The following is a 21,392-nucleotide window of genomic DNA, read 5'->3' on the forward strand; positions in this document are numbered from 1 at the left end:
TCGATCTAAGTAGTCCTGTCGTCGAATCATCATGTTGATATACTTCCGGTTGTCCTTAACCGCTTGAAGGGTTTGATTTATGACGGTTGTCTGAGCTTCTAAGATATGTAGGATCTTCTGCTGATCTTCGGATAAACCGTCTATCCGATTATTTATGGCTTCTACTTCTTCTGATGTGGCCGTTCCAAAAAGAAATTTTAAAATTTTACCTCCAACGTTGATTAATCCTCGTTTTGCTCGGGGAGAACCATTTATTGTCACTGTGGACTTTAACTCTTTATATTCAGCCTCGAAGTCGGCGAGAGAATGATTTAGGTTCGTTAGTTCCACGTCGGCTAATGTCCATAGGGGTCTCATGGGATCATCCCTTTTCTGCACTCCCTTTTTGACAACGGGAGTTAGAGCGGCTAAATGACGGTGCAAATCGCGAAGATAATCGTCGTATTCATCGAATGATATTTCTAAGGCGATAGTCCATTGACTCGTTGTCATAAGAAAATTTCCTTGATGTAGAAATATGATTCCCTTGGTCAATGCGGGTACGATGGTTGATACTTCATAGGCAAGGCAGCTTATCAGCATGGACAAACAGATTGTTACGAAATTTCCCATCGTTATCTACCAAAAAGGGAGCTCACATTACTACTATTTACGGACTCGCGACAATTTATAGGCGCGCATGTATTTTACAATCGACCTCTCTCCACTTGGATATGATAACCTCTCTTTGGCGGAAAAGAGAGACTACCATTTACAATTAACAAACAATCCGATCGGAGTAGGAGGCGGCAGCCGCGGGTGGCCCTCATTCTGCCCAGGAGTTTCGGTGACATCCGCGTCCCGCACTATCACCCCGTTTGTCTGCGTTTTTCCCGAGGATTTGGGAAGAACCCAGGGATAATCGCTCACAGGTCCTTGACTTCGAAGAGCATATCTGTGTGAGGGTTGTGGAGTAGTCACGGGTCGGTCGATCTCTGTTCCTCTCGCGGCGTCCGTTGCGCCTAACGGACTCTGCTGAAGTGACTCTAAGACGATTTCATCCCAGGGGTCAACGGGCTCCACTTGTGGTTGTTCTGCGGTTAGGGGAATTGCATCTGAGTCTGTTACGTCCGTATTCTTTCCTCCTGCATCGGACGGTGCGAATTCCATCCTAGCGATTGCAGGCTTCATTCGATTGGCGTGTGTGTGTAATCGTTTCCCGGAATGAACGTGCTGGACTATAAAATCTACAGGACTTGTTTCAGCAATTATTCTATAGGGACCGTGCCATCGCGGGGCTAATTTTCGTTTTAATCCTACTGGGATAGCTACTTCATTGACGAAGACTCTATCACCTATGGCAAATTTGTACGGCTTATGCTTACGCTGATGATAGGAGTTCCTATCGTTCGCAGCTTTTTCCGCGTGTTCTTGGGCTATTTTATGAGCTAAAGCTAGTCTCGCTCTTAGTTCGCTCGCATAATTTTCGCTTACGCCATGTTGGGGTCTATTGGGCTCGGTAACGATGTCAAAGGGGTAAGTCGGATCGCGTCCATACAAAAGGAAGAAGGGGGTTTCATTCGTACTCGAATGCGTAGTAGTATTGTATGCGAAAAGAGCATAGGGGATCATTTCATCCCAATTGCGCTGATCCGCGTCGACGTAATGAGTCAGGATATCTATTAGGGTTTTATTAAGGCGCTCGACCATTCCATTACATTGGGGATGGTACGCTGTCGTAAGGAGCCTTTCCACGTGCAACAATTCGCAGACTTCCTTCATTACCTTGGACACAAAGTTGGATCCTCTATCGGTAAGTAACTGTTTTGGGACCGAATGCTTTAGAATAATTTGTGTTACGAACGCCTTTGCCACGGTTTTAGCGGTAACGTCGGGCAAAGGGATCGCTTCTGCCCATCTAGAAAAGTGGTCGACAAAAACCAATAGGTATTTGTTTCCGTTATAAGTAGTAGGGAGTGGACCCTGAATGTCTAATGCAGTACGCTCAAAAAGTCTCGATATTTTAGGAAACGTCTGCAAAGGTGCTTGATGACCATGCAGGGGCCTTCTCCTCATCGCGCATTCCTGACAACTGTCACGGTAATGCGTGATATGTTTGTTCATTTCGGGCCAGTAAAACTGTTTTTGTAATTTCTTCCGCATCTTTTTAGCACCTAAATGTCCTGAACTAGGAATGTCGTGAAATAATTTTAAAATGTATTCTATCATTATTTGGGGAATTACTAATCTATCCCAAGTCTCATTCCTTTCCGGGATCGTTTTCCTATGATAAAGGGTTTGATCTGCATCCAAATAAAAATTTGCAGCATCTAGGTTTGTTTCCTGTGAGGATGGGTTTCCCGTTAATTGTTGCCTGACCTGTTTACAAAAGGGATCCTTCCTCTGTTGTTCTTTTATTTGCATTTTACTGTATATGGGTTGCATTTCGCAGATCTTTGCTACGGGCATTCGGCTTAACGCGTCTGCATTTGTATGGGCTTTTCCTGGTTTGTGAATTATCTCAAATTGGTATTCTTGTAGTGCTAAATTCCAACGACTAAGTCTCGAACTTTCGTCCTTAACGTTGATGAGCCATCTAAGAGGTCTATGATCTGTAATAATTGTAAATTTCCTTCCATAAAGATAAGGTCTGAAATGTTTAATTGACCAAATCACGGCCAAGCATTCCTTTTCTGTGGTACTGTAATTTCTTTCCGAGGCCTTTAACAGTCTGCTAGCATATGCCACTGGGAGTTCTCCCCATTCATCTTCCTGTGATAACACAGCGCCTATCGCGGTGTTTGAGGCATCTGTTGCTAACACAAAAGGACGGCTAAAATCTGGGGATCTTAACAGGGGTGCAGTTATCAAAATTTCCTTTAATTTTTCGAACGCGGATTTGTGTTCCTCGGCCCAGCGGAACTTTACATCGTTCTTAAGTAAGTCCGAAAGGGGCTTTGAAATTTTTGCATATTGCGAAATGTGATGTCTATAGTACCCTGTCAGTCCCAGGAATGCTCTAACATCTCGCTCGTTCCGAGGTTGGGGGAAATTTCTAACGCACTCGATCTTAGACGGGTCGGGTCGGATACCATCTTCTGACACTTCGTGCCCTAAAAACTTTATTCGCTGCCTCAGCAGCTGGCATTTTCGGGGCTTCAACTTCAGACCTGCCTTCGCCAGGCGCCGAAGGACAATTTCCATCCGTTCTAAGTGAGTTTCGAAGTCTGGACTAAATATCAAAATGTCGTCCATGTAGACGAGGCAAATTTTGTTCTTCAGACCGCTTAATATTAAATCCGCACATCTTTGGAATGTCGCTGGGGCACAGGTAACGCCCATTGGCATCCGATTGTATTGGTAGTGCCCCGAGGGAGTACTAAACCCCGTCTTTTCTTTCGATTCGGGGCTCAAAGGCAACTGCCAAAATCCGCTTAAAGTATCCATGGAGGAAAAGTATCGCGATTTTCCCAGCAAACTCAATGACTCCTGGATATGGGGCAACGGGTATGGGTCTACCTTGGTAAGTTTATTTAATTGTCTATAATCCACCACTAATCTGTAACCTTGGGGCTTTTTAGCGACTAATAACGCAGGTGCCGACCAGGGGGAGCTGGACGGTTCAACTACGCCATTTTTGATCATATTTTCCACTATCTCATCCATTATTTCCCGTTGCGCGTATGGAATTCGGTATGGGGCACGACAAATAGGGGGGCTGTTTCCAGTGTCTATTTTGTGCTCTACTAAATCACAATAGCCTAGATCGTAATCGTCTTTCGCGAATACTTGTCTGTATCTGTATAATAAATCTAACAAAGGGGTCAGCTTATCCTCTCCTACTTCGCTAAAATCGAATAAATTCGCAAATTGAGCTCTTGTTAACTCTGTTTCATTTAATCGCGTTGTTTTATTCTGCTTTGCATCTTCCTTTGTTTCTTCTTCTGCTAAAAGAAATGTTCCTATTTTACTCCCCTTTTTAATTTTAACGGGTTGTGTCTTTACGTTCATTATCCTAACGGGTACTTTTCCATGCTTCTGTATTTTGACTATCGTACAAGCAATAAACACTCCCTCACTGTCGGGGATTGTTGGTTCAACCACTCCCACTTGATGAGTCACCGAAGAGTGGACCTTCCCCTCCACAATGACCTCAGACCGCGGGGAATGACGTAGTCGTCCGCTATCGTCACCTCCTTAGGAGAGTTGTCTTCTCCCTGCTCTAAGCTATTAACGATTGTTTGTTTTGGCTTCTTCCCTATTTTTCGCTTATTTTTTTGTGCGCGTTTGATCTTTTTCTTTTCTGCGTTTTTTCTAGTTTTATTCTCGTTTTCACTAATTAAAGTTAAATCTAAATCGTTTCCTGCCGATGCACGTGTATTTGCGTCAATCTGCTTCTGACAATTTCCGATAGATCTCTTTAAACTAGGATGGTCGGCAGTTTCCTTTAACTCAGCTAAACCCCAAAAGGACACGATATCGCCTGAGGGAAAGCTAAGTGTCGCGTTCCTAACCGAAATTGTGACGTCATATAGTTCGATAATGTCTCTACCAAAAATTCCGTCGTTCGGCTCGGTGATTTCGGGTCTTACCAAATAACAATCATGATAAAAGACTAATCGTCCGATTCTGAATTTTAATCTAAACTTCCCGATCGTCTCTATGACGTGGCCGGTAACGCTAACTAATTCTACCGTTCTCATTTCGGCTCGCGGTAATAGTTCTATGTTGGGGAAAAGGGTTCGAGATATTAGGGTAACGGCTGCGCCGGTGTCTATTGTCAACCGTACTTCCCTATCCTCGATCTCGCAAATCATCGTACAGGGAGGCAAGTCTCTACCTTTCGATTCGTTTATTCCCGCGAATGAAGTTGGAACAGGGCCTTCTCGTATTCGTTCTACATTATGATTTCTTTCTCGAAATTGTACCGAAGTGACTCTATCTAATTCTCGTGGCTGCTTATTTTCTGATGAGCCACGTTCTGGTGCAGGTAATGCTAAAAATCTAGAGGGGGTCGCGTTGGTTGGCGTTCGTTCGGTATCGAAGCCACCTCCTGTACCACCATGACCATAACGCGGTGGGTAAAAGGGAAAGGGTGCAAAATGCCCGCTACTTCCGGGTTCAAATTGCCCGAATCGCGCCTGACAAAAGGGTATCTGCCCTGACTGACTAATTTGAAAGGGGCCCGACACATTTCGTGTGGGGACTACCCAATCGGGAGCGTCACTCTTCGCTCCCCACCTGCCCTGATACCGTGGAGGGACATTTCCTCCGTACCATTCGTACTCCCCCGGATTCCAATTCGGCGAAGGGTTTTCTACGTATCGTTCTCCGTTCCCTCCCCACGGCAACACAGGGCCTTGTTCCGGATACTGATTATAAAAAGGGTATCGCGCGCGGAATTGTCTTTGCGGGAAGGCGGGTGGGGATCGCGGGGAATATTGTTGCGGTGGGCGACGCTGCAGGCTTGGGGGATAACGCGGATTTCGCATCCCATTGTTTGCCCTTTCAGCTTCTTGGATTCGATTTGTTCGCGACGGTTCATCTCGTCGGAAGGCGTTTGTTTGCCTTGACGCTGGCTGTTGATCTATCTTTTTCCCTAATGTCGCTAATTGCTTCGAAAGGTGCGCGATTTTTGTGTCGAGAGCCGATTCTCTCCGCGGATTGGTCTCCTCTGACTGAGCGTCGCAATTATCTACGATATCGCCTATACTGGCAACTAAACTCCGCGTTTTTCCTGTCAGTTGATCTATTGTCTCCTCGCGGATCGCTATTTTTAACGCTTCCGCGAAGGTCGCTGGATCTTTGCTCATTACCTGTCTTTTTAATCTATCTGTTAGACCGTGCAAGAATTGGACACGCAATTTTTCGTCAAGTTCTCGCTGTTGACAGCGTTTGATAATCGCGCTTTCCTGTTCGTTTACGCCCGTGTGATCTATAGCGGTTGCACTGGCGAGAGTCTGCAAGCGGACTGCGAACTCCTGCACCTTTTCATCTCTCTTCTGGGTACACGCGTGAAATTTTTGAACCTTAATAGAGTACGGCTCTTGATCAAATCTCTGGATCATTAGCCTTCGAAAGGTATCGAAGTCCGTCACGCATTTCATCTGCAGATCGCGCCATGCGAAGTCTCGGGCCACGCCCGTGAGCTTGCACTTGGCAATGCTCAGACACTGGCGAGGCGTCCATCCTGCCAAACTCGCGATTTCTCCCAATGTGTCGAAAAAGTCTGAGACACTCCCCGTTTCGCCCGAGAATGACGGGATCAATCCTCCGAACGCGGAGAAGGAGGGGAGAGAGCCGCTACTGCCACCGTCCCGAGGTCGCGTCGGAACACTTGCATCAGCCTCCATCGCTCAACCCACTTTCTAGAGAAACTTTTTGTCGGCTTACTTACTCGAATTTTGTGGGCCAAAATATATCCCAAACTTCTGACACCAGTGTAAGGCCGCCGACAGGTGGGGATAAGTGAATCCCTGGGTCAGGATGAACCTAAGGGACGTTTGCATGTGGGAGTGACGGAGGAGGCAAATGATGACAAGTGTTTTACATAAGAAAACCCGTTTATTGGAGAACATATATGCTTACATCCACAATAGACAGTCCACTTCTCTACAGTCCTTCGGAGTGGCGAAGATTTCCCTTCCGTCGAAGCCCCGGGGCGGACGAAATGAGATCGCTGGACCGATGCTCGCAGAGGTGCGGAGGCGTCGTACGTCGTTGGCGGCGACACAACACAACACAGGTCACAGCTCTTTGCGGGATGCGGAGGAGACTCTCTCCGACCTTCGGGATCCCGGGTTTTTATAGTTCTTCGCCCGCTATTCCGATTTCCGATTGGCTCTTCATCCCCTTTCCCGTTTTCCAATTGGTCTTTCCCTTGTTTCTAAGCGAAACGTGGGACGACCCGGGTCATGGGAAAGGTCCGACTCGGAGTGTCCATCGGGCGTCTTTTTGACCATTGTGTTCGGAGACTGTTGACAAATTTACATGACTCGGACTCATAATTTAGCCCGTTAATTGCGGTTTCTGTCATCTAGGAACTTTTACGATTCAAGCGCGATGGTTTTCTATCTATTAAACTGCCCCCCCCTTTCGAAGTTGTTTTCTTAGATCGACTATTTATGAGCACTCGAGTCAAAATTTCACCTATTTATGAGTCTTTACGTCATAATTCCATTTATTTATGGCCTTTCGTGTCAGAGTTCTTTGACATAGATAGATCGTTTTTAACACTGTTTTGGCACGTGTTCCGGCACGTGTCCCGGCACGTGTTCTGACACTCGTTGGTTACATCTTGCGCCGCGATGTCTAGGTCAAGAGTTTTTTTTTTCTTTTTTTTTTCCCTTTTTATGTAATCTGTTGTTGTAATTTAAATGGAAGAATTTCGCGATTTACGGACCTCATCTGCAACCTCACACATACTATAAACACCACCTACTATAAACAAATTAAGACTCACTTTCCTTTGTTTATTGGTTTATTGTTTTGTTTTCCATTCATAACGTATTAAGGCAAACATGGTTGTATGCCTTAATACATGCATTTGATAACATTTTATTTGTGATCAAACAAAATAAAATTAGTATTGTATTAATAAATCTAATTTTCTTTATTTTGATCTCTAAAGTCACACCTCATCCTATACGCGAGATCGTCTTATAACCGAGTAAATACAGTATATCAAAATATAAACATTATTTTAAAGAAATAATGAAATTCAAGCCAAAAATAAAAAAAGAAAAAATTACACAGGGAGCAATTGTATCTATCACTCTCCTCTGAAAAGAAAATGAAAACATACTGTATTGTGTGATGAATGAAAATCTCAAAAATACCAATTCAGATTGTGAAAAACAAAGTATAGAGATTTGGATGATATTGGAGGTAATACACTCATTTATTCCAATCAAACTTGTAAAAACTTATATAGAAATAAAAAACATGAATCTACTATACTCCTATAAAAATAAAGTATGTAAGCTGATAGTGTTCTTGTAAATCAGTCTTGGATTTTGATGAACACAAGTCACTTGCTTTCCATCAGTTTCACGAATGTTTTCCTGAATTCACTAGCAACCAAGTTTTCACAGGTCATTGACTCTCCTTCAATGTGAAATTCTCTCAAGCAGTGTTATGAATTGAAGCTTCTCAGCCAATTATTGCTGGCTTTAAAATTAAGAGAGACTCCAAGTGACTTCATATATAGCATGCTTTTTCACATAATAAAAGGCTTAATATTGATACCCCATTGCTTATTTGAAGGAATCACAAATGAAGTGTATAGTCAAGTGTTGCATTCATATCTTTTATCATTTTTCTTTTCTTAGATCCATCATCAGAATCAAGCAATCATTGTTCGACTCTGATGTTTCCTATGAGAGCCATGAATACTTACATCACTTACATCATTTGTATGAGGCTAACACCCTTAGCTGAACACAAGACTGATTGAAACGCACACTTTTGGAATGGCTGAAAATGCATTTAGCATAACAGAAATAAAGGTCATCATACTCAATCATCCATTCTACTTACCTGATGTGGCTCCAACTTTGCTCTGTCCCCAAAGTTAAAATTGGCCCTAAAGGGACAACACAATGTAGATTATGAGAGCATCAATAATAATGTTAAGAATTGTTTTGAGTAGCCTCAAAGTAAATTTTTGAAAATGTTTAACACGTTATATGACTGTAAAAAAATGCATTGATATTGGAAAGAAATATATTAAATAAAAATAAAATTTTATTCAAATATCCAGTCTTTCTTTTATCAGAAAAATGAACACACTCTTCTCTGTCTACTACACGCTTATTTGAACTGCTCGCACCACTCTTTATTTTCAGGATCCCATCCAATTGGTCCCTGCGTATCGCTCTACTGTTCTTTCCTTCCCCTTTTCTTTCCCCCACCCCATTCCCTTTCCCCATCCTTCTCTCACCCTCTCTATCACCCCCTTTCTTATTGGCAACACCTCTGGGTACACCATTTCTTTCACACACTATCACTATCAGAAAAATGCAGTTGACATACAACCACATGGTGTACAGTACATCACAGACATAATATACAAAATACACATACTATATTTTTTAATAAATAGTCGGAACTTGCCCACAAAATAAAATGTCTGTAAAAAATAGATAAAGTATTTATTATACCAACATTCCTTTCTTGCATACTATACAAAAATCTAGAAACATTAAGGCTTGAAAACAGTACATTCATTATACAATCATATATTACACTGCCACAATAAACATATCATGTAAACTCTTAAATACAGATACATACACAAACAGCATATAAAAATAATAATAGCTTGTTCAGTAATTACATCTTGATTTTGGTTTGGCATACTGCTATATATGCCATAATAATTATACTTAATAAATCTTTATGCTATTATATATCTTTAGATTGTTTTAATATGTTCCATTAATTTTGAAGTCAAAATCAGAATTTCCACTAATTTTAGTGTAATTTAGTGATCTTGTTAATTAAATCCTGTGTTATCACTAATTATTATATTAATAAAACTCCTCTAAAAACACCGGACTATAAGCATATCTTCCATTCCAAACCTAATAACCGGTGCAAACCAATTATATTCTGGCTAACGTTTTCAGTCCCTCCACTGAGACCTTCCTCAAGCCTATATTTCTTCTTAAACGATCTTTTTCAAAACGATTTTCAAACAACCCATTTAAAAGGATACCAGTATGCAGTAACAAGCGCGGCCGAATTAGTGGAGGAGATCAAGGGGGTAAACAGTCCAGAACACATCTCAGTATTGGATTTCCGTGCGCTTTACCCTTCCATCGAATTACCACCGTGTTTTTGTGCTGTTAGGGACTTTTTACTCCAGCAAGTGAATGATGGAGAATTGCACGATCAAGTGTTGGAGCTAGCGCATTTAATCTGCTATGGATTGTTGTTTCAATTCGGAGGAACCACATACGCACAAGGGAAGGGAGTACCCATGGGCAGCGCTGTATCGGGTGACATTTGTGAATTGGTCGTGAGAAAGTTGGAGGAGGCAGTAATTCAAAGGTTCAGCAAAAGCATCCTGTTATATAGAAGATATGTGGATGACGTCTTAATATTATGGAGGAAAGATGCGGACGTCAGTTCATTCCTACAACAGATGAATGACAATAGGTACGGCCTTACGATAGAGTTGGAACAACACAGCAATAAAGCAGTGCATTTTCTGGACATAGACATTCAAATAGCGAGTAACGGGTTGCACACGAAAGTATACAGGAAGACCACAGGTAGTGCGAATTATATAACAGCGGATTCATGTGACCCGTTTTTGTATAAAAGAGCGGCATTCAGGTCCATGGTTAAAAGGGCACACACACATAGCACCACCCAAGAAGCTGTACGGAAGGAAATCGAATATCTGAGTGAAGTGGCAAAAAGGCACGGCTACGGCAGGTTGGTACCACAGCTAGAAAAAGATTACGTAAATGCCAGCGATCGGAATCCACCTGAGAATAGGAATAAGGAGAAGAATATCGTACTAATTTCGTACAACCCGTGCTTGGAACAGTTATATAGAAGAATTGCGAAAAGGCAAGGGTTAGGCATAGCATACAGGAGATGCCCCTCTATGATGCAAATACTAAGGAATGACAAGGATAGACCGGATAAGGACAAACTGCCGGGGGTATACGCTATTCCATTAGCCGATAATCGATGTAATAGAGAATTGGTATACATCGGATCCACCAAAAGGGCTATGGAAGTTCGAATAAGAGAACACCAGAAGGACGTTGAGAATGGGAGAAATACCACCTCCTTGACGGTTTATGCATCGGATCCGGAAATCATCCCGGACTTTAAAGCTGCAAAATTGCTGGCCACCACCATTCATACGGAGCATATTAGATGGTTGAAACAGATAGAAATTTGTAAAGCGTTCCAGTCGTCACTGCCAATAAACGCAAAAGATGAAATGAGGTTATTGATGGCTTGGCAGGCCCTGTTGCAAAAAGACAAGACGGAATAAATGAATGAATGGGAAGTTTAACGAAGTAAGGGAGGGGCAGTTTGGTGAAAGTGATAAAATGTTAGAAAAAGAATGTATATGGCATCGTAATAAAAGGGATGGCAAGATACTTTTAGAGGAACGATGGAGCAGTCTTAATTAGCATAGGATTGGTTATACGATTAAAGCGTTAGGATTGGGAAGATTTACGGAAGTTTTTCAACGCTTTGAATCAGGATTGTTCGATTTTTTCGATTTAATCAAGTGGCACGTGCATAACGGAAAATTTTTAAGGTTCGATTGTTCGAAAATCGTTTTGAAAAAGATCGTTTAAGAAGAAATATAGGCTTGAGGAATGTCTCAGTGGAGGGACCGAAAACGTTAGCCAGAATATAATTGGTTTGCACTGGTTATTAGGTTTGGAATGGAAGATATAATTATTATATTATAAGCAAATCCCAAAGTAATTACAGTAAGTAGGGCTATGGAGTCAGTAGACTAAGCCCTCAACTCCAACTCACAGAATTCTGTATCTATAAATAATAATTTAAAATATACTTTGATTATACTACTCCAGAATTGTATTTCATTGCTGTCAAGTGAATCATCAAGCTATTTATTAAGTATTTTTTAAGTGAATCATGAAACATTCCTATCAAAACTAAAAGTACTTATTTTTCATGATTCTCATCATGACCATCAGGGGTCACACTGTATAGTGCCAAAATTGCAACTAGGCAATATTTTTATTTATTAAAGTGGCAATAAAAACCTTAGTCTGCTTATTTTAACATTTAACATAAAATTGAATCACAAAGTACACTTCAGAAAAAAAGTAAAATGTCAAGCTGTATGATGGGAGTCCCATGCACCCCACACTTAGTGATGTCATGATGTTACAAGGAGAGGAAAGCAGAAAGTGACACTGAGAATCAAAGGCAGTTTTCATGCAATACCATCCAGCATTTCCAGATTGGGGATTTTTTACTGACTGATTTTATTGACCAGAGAATTTTATTTTGCTTTGATCTTTTTTCAGTAAACTAAAGCATATAAATTTTGACATGACAGAACCTGTGAAGTACTGTTTAGGCATTGTGATCAAATGTATCATTCAGAATTATTCATTAAAAAATTATTCAAAAAGGATTCCTATTTCTAACAAGTGATAGCTTACTTGTTAGAAATAGGACTGATAAGGCTACCAGCACCTGCATTAATTAGTAAGTAAAACTGATGGGAATAAATAATTTGAAGTGGTGAAAAAAATTAAAAACTGGCAAAATGGTTGACAATTTTTTTTTTAGTTTTCCAGAACAACCCCATGGACCACCATCATCATCATGTTCAACCATACATTGATACACAAAATGTTTTCCATCTGTGGTTATAGTAAAGTATTCAAAAACACCAGATTTAACGAGAGTTTTCTTAGCCTTTTGTATGGGTCTTTTGACAATAAAAATCTAAATTAGTTAACACAGAATGTAAGTTCAACTTCCAAGCCCTGACATATAAGTGAATGTCCTCCTAGTAATTCTACTGTATTATGTAAGGCATATTATAAATAAAATGCATGGAGTATTATTTCTTTTTTCTTTTGTTATAAATAATTTTTTACATAAAATTTACTTTTAATTCTTAAAGAGTTAAACTAATTACATTTAGAGAAAAAAAAAACAGTTTTATTAAATATGAAAGTTTTTATCCTACTTATAAATTATCTATATATTTTATTAATACTGCAAAAATAAATTTAGCAAAATAAAAAAGGTTATAATTACTGCTCATTAAATTTTAATCAGTATTTTTGTTACATAATTGAAAGTAAGAATTAAAAAATTTTCCTTTATTAATTTTGAAAAAATTGAATAAATTATTTTAAGACAACTAAGTTTACATAAAATATCCATGAAAATAAATTTTTTTTTAATTTTTAGCTATAACAAGCTATTCATTACATATTACCATTGGCGACATAATTATTATCAAACTACTTATCAAAATCATTATCCTTATATAGTATATAATTTCTTTAGATAGCTTATCATGTGTCTTACCCATTTTAATTTAAAAAATAGATTAGTTAATAATACAAATAAGAATTTTTTAATTAAGAAATTATAATGCATTGCACATTAATATAATTCAATGTTAAACTACATAAATGATTCTTATTATTTATATATAATTTTCTTAAGAAATTAACTTTTTATTAGTATTAAGAAGTTCTATTCCATTTAATACATTCATTCTGATTAGAAATTAAAAAATTTACATTTCAAAAATATAGGCTATTTTTAATGCAAAATTTGATTTCATATAAATAAATAAAATTCTAAACAAGACAATAAAGCATAAACATACATAAAAATAAAAATCCGTGATAACTAGTTATCAGTAATATTATTTGCAAACAACATTAAAAAAATATATGATACTAAGGTTCATACACAATGTACAGTAGAATGAAGCAACCAGTTGAATTGACAGAAGCAACCAATCAAAGAGAATAAGAAAAACTAATGAAAATATTCATACAGGAAATAGACAAGATAAACTTGTCACACATTATCAATTTAATAATACAATTAATAGTATTACCATATAAATATAATTAAATTCATTAACTTCAAAAACAAATTAAATAAAATATTTCTTTTTAAAAATTTAATCATGTTTGTTTGTTTGTTTTGTTAAGTTACGGCAATGCAATGCTCGGGCGATCTGCCTAGGGGGATGCCTTCCGCCAGGTCTTTCTAAGAGTAACCTGCCCCTATTCGGGCATTACAGACGTGGAGAAAACCCGGAAAAACCCACGACCGAATTCCCAGCGTTCGGAGAACGGAACCGCTCGGACACCGGCGGGCCATTTAATTACGCAAGATAAATAACTTACCGTATTATAACATTACAACGAAAATAATTAACTTTTGGAAATATTTTTCACCGAGCAGTCGATTTGAAATTTCTATTTTATCAAAACAAACATTAATATAGATAACAAATTTTCTATTTGTTTAAATAATATAATTACATATTTGGAACAGTATTTATTATTACAATTTAAAACATATATAATAAAGTCAACAACATCAAAACTAACCTATTTTCTTTTTTAAAACATATGTATAACTGGACTAAATACATTTATTTAGGTTATAAATTGCTTGACCATTTCAACTTGCAAAACTGTTATGAAGAAAAATATATATTATCAATAGATTATTACAAAGGGCAACAAACTAGCAGATAACTTTGGTAAATTTCCTGCTACCAACAAGTAAATGTATAACGAATAATTGTATAATAATAAAAGTTATTTCAATAAAAATAAATGCCACGTTTAAAGCTTCCATTATACATTCGTTTGAATGTATTAGAACTGTGCTTTAATGGTTATTTTTATAAGGAAACCATTAAAACTTTCCAAATTCTTTTCCTTTTTTTTTTTTTTTTTTACTATAAATGTTTAATTAATCATCGATTTGAAAATGTTACAGGTGCGCTAAATCGTTAAAGTTTATTACATTCCAACTATTATCGAGTTTAGCGTAATATATATTTAAAATGTTTTATAAGATTAATATTTACCTTCGTCCAATCCATCAATCTTTTCCGAACTCATTCGGCTTCCGACGTTGCGGTCAGTGCAATGTTTTGTTTCGCTCTGAAAGACCGTGTTTCGCCTACTTTTGTCGCCAGGTGGATGATAAACCACCATTTCACGTAATAAAATTCGATATTCGAAAAATTGACATACAAAATAAACATAAATGAATTCTTTAATATGTAAACAATATTAAAAATAATCAAAATGTTAAATAGTTATTTCTAACTTGTTATATAGGGCATTGTATAAAACACCTGGACAAACTATAAAATAGCGAAGTTGAGGCCGAAGTTTTAAACGCGAAAACGTGTACGTCGGACGTTCGGCGCCGCTTTCCTGTAAACCTAGAAGCAGTAGCGTAGCGTAGTGGGGGAGGCAGGGGCAGCCGGCCCCGGGCGGCACTTTAAGGGGACGGCAAAATTTCACAATAAATAATAATAATACCTAAATAAGGGGGCGGCAAAATTTTCCTCCGCCCCGGGCGGCTGACACGACACCCACGCTACGCCACTGCCTAGAAGGTTTGACAATGGCGTTTGGAAAGACAGTGGAATCATGCTCGACATTCCAAATGCCATTGTCAAACTTTTAGGCTTACAGGAAAGCGGCAAAGGCCGGATGGCCGAGCGGTCAAGGTGGCAGCCTACCGCCCTGGGGGACCCGGGATCGAATCCGAACGGGTCGAATAATCCCCAGGAATTTTTCGGGGGTGGTCCGTTCGGATATGTCGGGCCCCGTCCCTCACCACCCGGTCGCCCCATTGTGGGCCTGGCCGAACCCATAATGGGGCTATTAAAAGAGGCTCTCTTAGTGCCCACAGGGCGGAGAGTTAAAAAAAATAAAAAAAAAAAGGAAAGCGGCGCTGAACGTCCGACGTACACGTTTTCGCGTTTAAAACTTCGGCCTCAACCTCGCTAATATCTATATTTGTCATTTTGCCTTGGTATTCTATAAAATACTTAGAAATTCTATAAAAATGCCTGTGATTCTTTAGGTAAACTATATAGAAAAAAATATAAGTGTGTATTAGGCCTATATAACAATGATCTTTATTGAAATGAAGTTTGAATAACGTGTCAGTAATTGTATTCATACAATGTGCAGCACTTAATGGGATTTTGAATTATAAAGAACTTTTCAGCAAAAGCACTTTACATTCTGGCATCTATTTTCGCACTTCATAAAGATTTGTGAAGTACCCATTTATTGCTCCGTTGCTGTTGACCTGAATGGCACTTTTTTATCCTTGGGTACATCAGTTAGTGTTAAAGAATCTCTTTACACACAGTAAGCTGTGATCTTGAGTGAAGCTGTTTCGGAACGCTTTGGTTTTCAGTTGATGAAATCTATCATTCATCAATTTACTACAGAAGCAAAAATATTTCGAGTATCCCTTCTATTTTTGGCTACTTCTAGGATCGAAACGCGAACTGCAAAATCTTGTTTAATGGAGCGAACTTGTTTTCGAGAGTCTTTTCATTTTATTTGCCTGAAAGTCTATATTTATTTTAGAGTTTTGTCAACAACTAGGAGCTTTCTTATTTTGGAAATAAAGAGGATAAGTAACAGGCGCACAAATTTCTCTCATCATACACCAAAAGAATATTCACCAATGGCATGGATGTCTCGTCCACAGTCTGGGCACTGATGAGGATCACTAATTTATTTTAAATAAACAGAGCAAATAAAGCCTTGATCTTATAATTCCTGGGTCGAAGCTGAAGCTATAAGGATTGTGCCTTTAATTAAACTGCTGAGTTTGTTCATTTGCAGCTGTGTTATCTTTTACTTTCTCTTTATACTCATTGTTCTTTTCAGAATCAATAGAATTTAGAACGTCTTTCAATTCGTCTTCTTTTACAACGTCTAGCATTATATCTTGAACATCATGTTCAATAACAAGTTGAACAATAAAGTGAACAAATCAACTTTTATTTTGTAGCGAACATGTTTCATGTGGGGATCCTTCGATACCTGAATGATAATCTGTTCTTCGTTAATTGGATGAACAGTACACCTTCCCTCCAATGAAAATTATTTTTATCCTACGTTTAATTCCATTAAAAGTATAAAATACGTTCTCTTTTAGAGAAGAGCGCGGAAACAAGTACCCTACTGTTGTTTGTTGATCTGTACATCAAAGTTACTCAAAATCAAATTTTCTGTTCTGCTTATCCTTTCCGAGCCTACCAGTGGGCAAGCGGTTCCGTTCCCTGAACACTGGGAGTTCGGTCGTGAGTTCGCGCCTCGCCAGGACGGGTTGGCCACGTGAAATTTTCCGGGTTTTCTCCGCGTCTGTAACGCCTGAATAAGGGCCAATTACCCATTCCGAAAAACATTTTCCTAGACAGATCGCCCAAGTATTGCATTTCCGTAACTTGATAAACAAAGTTTATCATTCTCCACAACTGGGGCGAAAAGTGGTTTAGTCTGTTTTGACAACTGTCAAGTTGGGAAGGTTATAACTTTATTTTGGTTTTTCGTTATTTTACTAATATAGAGTAGACTTTATTTATTTATCACGTAAGCTTATACTGTACTATACTACTCCTACTGTACTGTATTGTACTAAAGTAGCCCTATACTAGAGGGGTTTTTTAAACTCTTTCCGCCCTGTGGGCACTGGACGGTCACTTTTAGCAAGCCCACTATGGATTCGGCCAGACTCATAATGGGGCGGCCGGGTAGTGAGGAACGGGGTCCGACATATCTGGAAGAATCAACCCCCTGAAAAATTCCTGGGGATTTTTCGACTCGTTCGGATTCTATCCCGGGTCCCCCAGAGCGGTAGCCTGCCATCTTGACCGCTTGGCCATCCAGCCAATCCTTCCTAGCTTAGGCATTATATCTTAATAACAAATTCATCTAATAGTTTTAAATTTATTCCATATCAATATGTAATAAATAACAATTATCCACTAATTTCCTAATGAAACTTGCTGAGAATGTATAGCTCAATCCGCTGGATTAGAAAAAAAAAAAAAAAAAAATAGAAAATTACTAATGCAACCCGCTTTCTATTTTTAATTTTTCTATTCATTAAACAAAAAGTAAATTGAGATAAATTTTCCCAATTTTTCTTAAAAATTCTTTTTCCCATTTAATCAAAAATTTTCACAAAAAAGATAATTTCCTACAAACGTAGGAATTCAAAAAGTTACATTTAGGAAACTCAAAAAGAGTAATAAACGTACCTTAATGCTTTATTCGTTGTACCACCCATCGCTTTTTTATTGTAACAAACAAATATTTGAGAACTGAGATCATTTCTGATCTTTATTAAATAGGTAAATGAATAAAAGCTTGTGAAACATATCTTAGATCACTCTAGAACTAGATGCTTCCTGAGACCATGATTTATGCAGGGTTACCTGCCTGGACTGTGCGCGAAAATAAATATTTGTGCAAGTTAATTAAGATCAGTTATCACATTGAAATATGAAGGACAAAGTACAAATTTCTAGATTTATGTTATGCATATAAAATAAAAATAATTCTTTATAATTTTTATTGATTTTTTTTTCTTTATTTTTAAAATTCCGTTCTGGTGCTTACCATTGGCCGAATGGATAAAACCCCTGACCATTGGTAGTTAGTTGGTCGTGGGTTCGCGCCTCATCAACGGGCTGGCCACGTGAAGTTTTCCAGGTTTCTTAATGTTTTTTTTTTTTAACTCTTTCCGCCCTGTGGGCACTAAGAGGGCCTCTTTTAGTAGGCCCATTATGGGTTCGGCCAGGCCCACAATGGGGCGACCGGGTGGTGAGGGACGGGGCCCGACATATCCGAACGGACCACCCCCGAAAAATTCCTGGGGATTATTCGACCCGTTCGGATTCGATCCCGGGTCCCCCAGAGCGGTAGGCTGCCACCTTTACCGCTCGGCCATCCGGCCGTCGGTTTCTTAATGTTAGTAACACATAAATAATTTTCCATACAAGACCTGCCGAGAGGCATCACCTCCCCCCACAGATCGTCTATGTGTCACGTCATCGTAACGAATAAAACCAAACCAATTGCGGCCGAAGTTCAAACGTTAAACTTGTACGGCAAGCAGAAGTACACGTTTGACGTTTGAACTCCAAGTAAAACACGTTGCGGCGCACGTTTACAACAATATCCCATGAGTCAATGCGTGACGTGAACATCGCGCTCTGACTCAGGGGATATTGTTGAAAAATGGCGGAAACGTTTCACAACGACGAATATTGCCACGAAGGTAAATAAACAAATTAAACTACTTTAAAGTATTTATAGGATGTTTAATAACACTAAATAATTATTTTTAATTAGCGTCGTGTCTCCTACCGTACGCTAGGACTATCTTATACTTTTGTTGAGGATAGTGGCTTATGTAAATCCGAAAGCAGCTCGAGAAATTATTTTTAGAAAATTTACAAACCTATTACGCTGTTGATGGTAGAAGATGCCATGGAAGAACAAACTTACTCCTATAGAATTATGATAAGCTATCATGAAGACAAATACCGGTATATGTAAATTCTATTGGCACTTCACATCACTTGCAAAAAAATTGAATAATTAAATAATTTCTGGATTAAAATCGTCTGTTTCTGTACAATGTTATTCATAAATGCTTAAATAATTATTATTTTAATAAAATACGTCTTAATTTTAACTCCAAACACAAAAAAATGAAGAAGTTTAAACCGATCTTCTACTCGCCATGCTAGACCTAGACGTAGCGAACGCCATTATCAACCTTATAGAATTGCCAGATGGCGGCGCTCCTACGTCCGACGTTCACGTTTTGGGCTGAAAACGACGGCCGTAACCTCTCTAATCTTTCCGTTCTGTGGGCAATTTTTATTCGCTCGGCCATGCTCACAATGGGACGGCCGGCTGGTGAGGGACGGATCACATCCCAAAAAAATTGCTGGGGTTTTTAAGACCCACCGGATTCGATCTTGAGCGATAGGCTGCCACCTTAGCTGCTTGGCAAACCTGCCTCAATTTATATATACTATACAATAAAAACTTATTTTTAAAACAAAATTTAAGCAAAAATTACTTATAATGTAGGTCGGCCGCACGACTGAAGCAGATGGAGTGTCAACCCACCATCTTGAATGTCCCGGATCAAATCCGGGCGAGCACCACCAGAAGTTTTTCGTTCCTCGTCACATTAACGAAATATGATACTTCTGAATATGAACATATAAAAAAATTCAATTAATATAAAAACTGTTTTTTTTCTTATAGATCAGTAATTGTTCACTAAGGTGTCAATAGTCAGTGGTTAACCCTTCGTCACGCGCGTGACGAAGGGTTAAAGAATAAATTGAGATCATCCTGTAATCTCAATCACACTGTTTATGTGTTTATGTTAATTGAGTTTATAATAATTTGCTACGCTACAATTTTTAATTACTTTATAGTTAATTAGTTAAGCTCCTGGGCTAAAGACTATAGCTATTAGTGTAAGCTAAGCCACTAGACAATGAAAATATAAGTAAATCTATTACAAATAAATTCAACATACGGAAGCAAAGTGAATAAATTGACAAATTATAAACGATTAGGAACCACAATACTTGTAAATATATTAAATTTCCTTCGTATTTTTCTTTGGGCGTATAATTATGGATTCCGTAACAGAGATAGCGTTTAGAATGAAATCTCTAAGAGATTGACTTCCTTCCTTTAAGATCGTTGTTATAAAATGTTGTTTTCTAGCATTATTGTGGAGATGAGTGTATTATATGTATTACATAGGTGGCATGCTTTAAACATATTTCAAAAGATACTTATTGGTTGATACTCTTCATTTAATAAATACGGATGGATGATGGATTATTACGGTTTCTGGAAAGACTGTTTTGTTTTCACATTACTTAATAATTTGACTTTTTGTTCCTATTTTGCTCACTGCACATTCACTGCCAAATACTTCGAAAAAATCTATAATCTGCCAATTATCTCAATGAGACAAATACAGAAAACAGACGAAGATTTTATATGGAGAGGAGATTCATTTCTAATAGCATTAATTAATGCCAAAATGAAAGGGGATCCAATAAAACTTTATGATGAATCTTCAGGATGTCAAATGGTAATGAAGAAGTTTATAAAGTTTTACCAAAGCAGTTTAGGAAGAGAATTTCCTGGAGAATAGAACCCAGAAAGAACTTAGGGAATGCAAATGGAGTATTATAAACTGCGCCTATAATTTTTAAATTAGATACGACTTAAACCCAGATTTGCGGCCTGTAACTTGTAAAGATATGGAATACATTTTTATAATTTTATTTATAATGATTTCTTAGCGATATTTTACCAAAAAAGGACTATTTAGCATTTTGATCAAAATATTTGCAATTAGATAATATTTTGACGTAGAACTTATGACGTAACGCGTGACGCAATTGTAACGTTCGACCGATTCGAATTCGTTCCATTTCGTATTGTCGGCGCCATCTTGGAATAGAACGTTTTCCGGAAATTGCGAGTTATTTTTCCCTCCATTTTAACATTTTTTGTGCGAATTTTAATAACGAAAGCTTGCGTAACTTAGGTAACTTAATGTTTATCGATTAATAATTTATCAAATTGAATAAGTTGATTTATATTAGATACGCTTTAAATCTAGATTTGCTTCCTGTGAGGACACGGATTACGTTTTTATAATGATATTTATAATAATTTCTTAGCGATATTTTACCAAAAAAGGACTATTTAGCATTTTGATCAAAATATTTTCAATTAGATAATATTTTGACGTAGAACTTATGACGTAACGCGTGACGCAATTGTAACGTACGACCGATTCGAATTCGTTCCATTTCG

At 38.3% G+C, this 21,392-nt stretch overlaps 1 protein-coding gene across 1 annotated transcript in view; it reads right to left on the reverse strand.

Annotated features, from left to right (window-relative positions):
* LOC136968488 (FERM, ARHGEF and pleckstrin domain-containing protein 1-like) overlaps nucleotides 1-14,678 on the reverse strand; it is a 145,179-nt gene extending 130,501 nt beyond the window's left edge. Inside the window, exon 1 of the mRNA XM_067262472.1 lies at nucleotides 14,570-14,678. Coding sequence (XP_067118573.1) covers nucleotides 14,570-14,603 — 34 coding nt within the window. The 5' untranslated portion in view covers nucleotides 14,604-14,678. The remainder of the gene's footprint in view (nucleotides 1-14,569) is intronic.
* Nucleotides 14,679-21,392: the final 6,714 nt, after the last annotated feature.

The sequence above is a fragment of the Centruroides vittatus genome, unplaced genomic scaffold (assembly GCF_030686945.1).
Source record: "Centruroides vittatus isolate TY-2023 unplaced genomic scaffold, ASM3068694v2 contig_1033, whole genome shotgun sequence".
NCBI classification, from domain to species: domain Eukaryota; kingdom Metazoa; phylum Arthropoda; class Arachnida; order Scorpiones; family Buthidae; genus Centruroides; species Centruroides vittatus.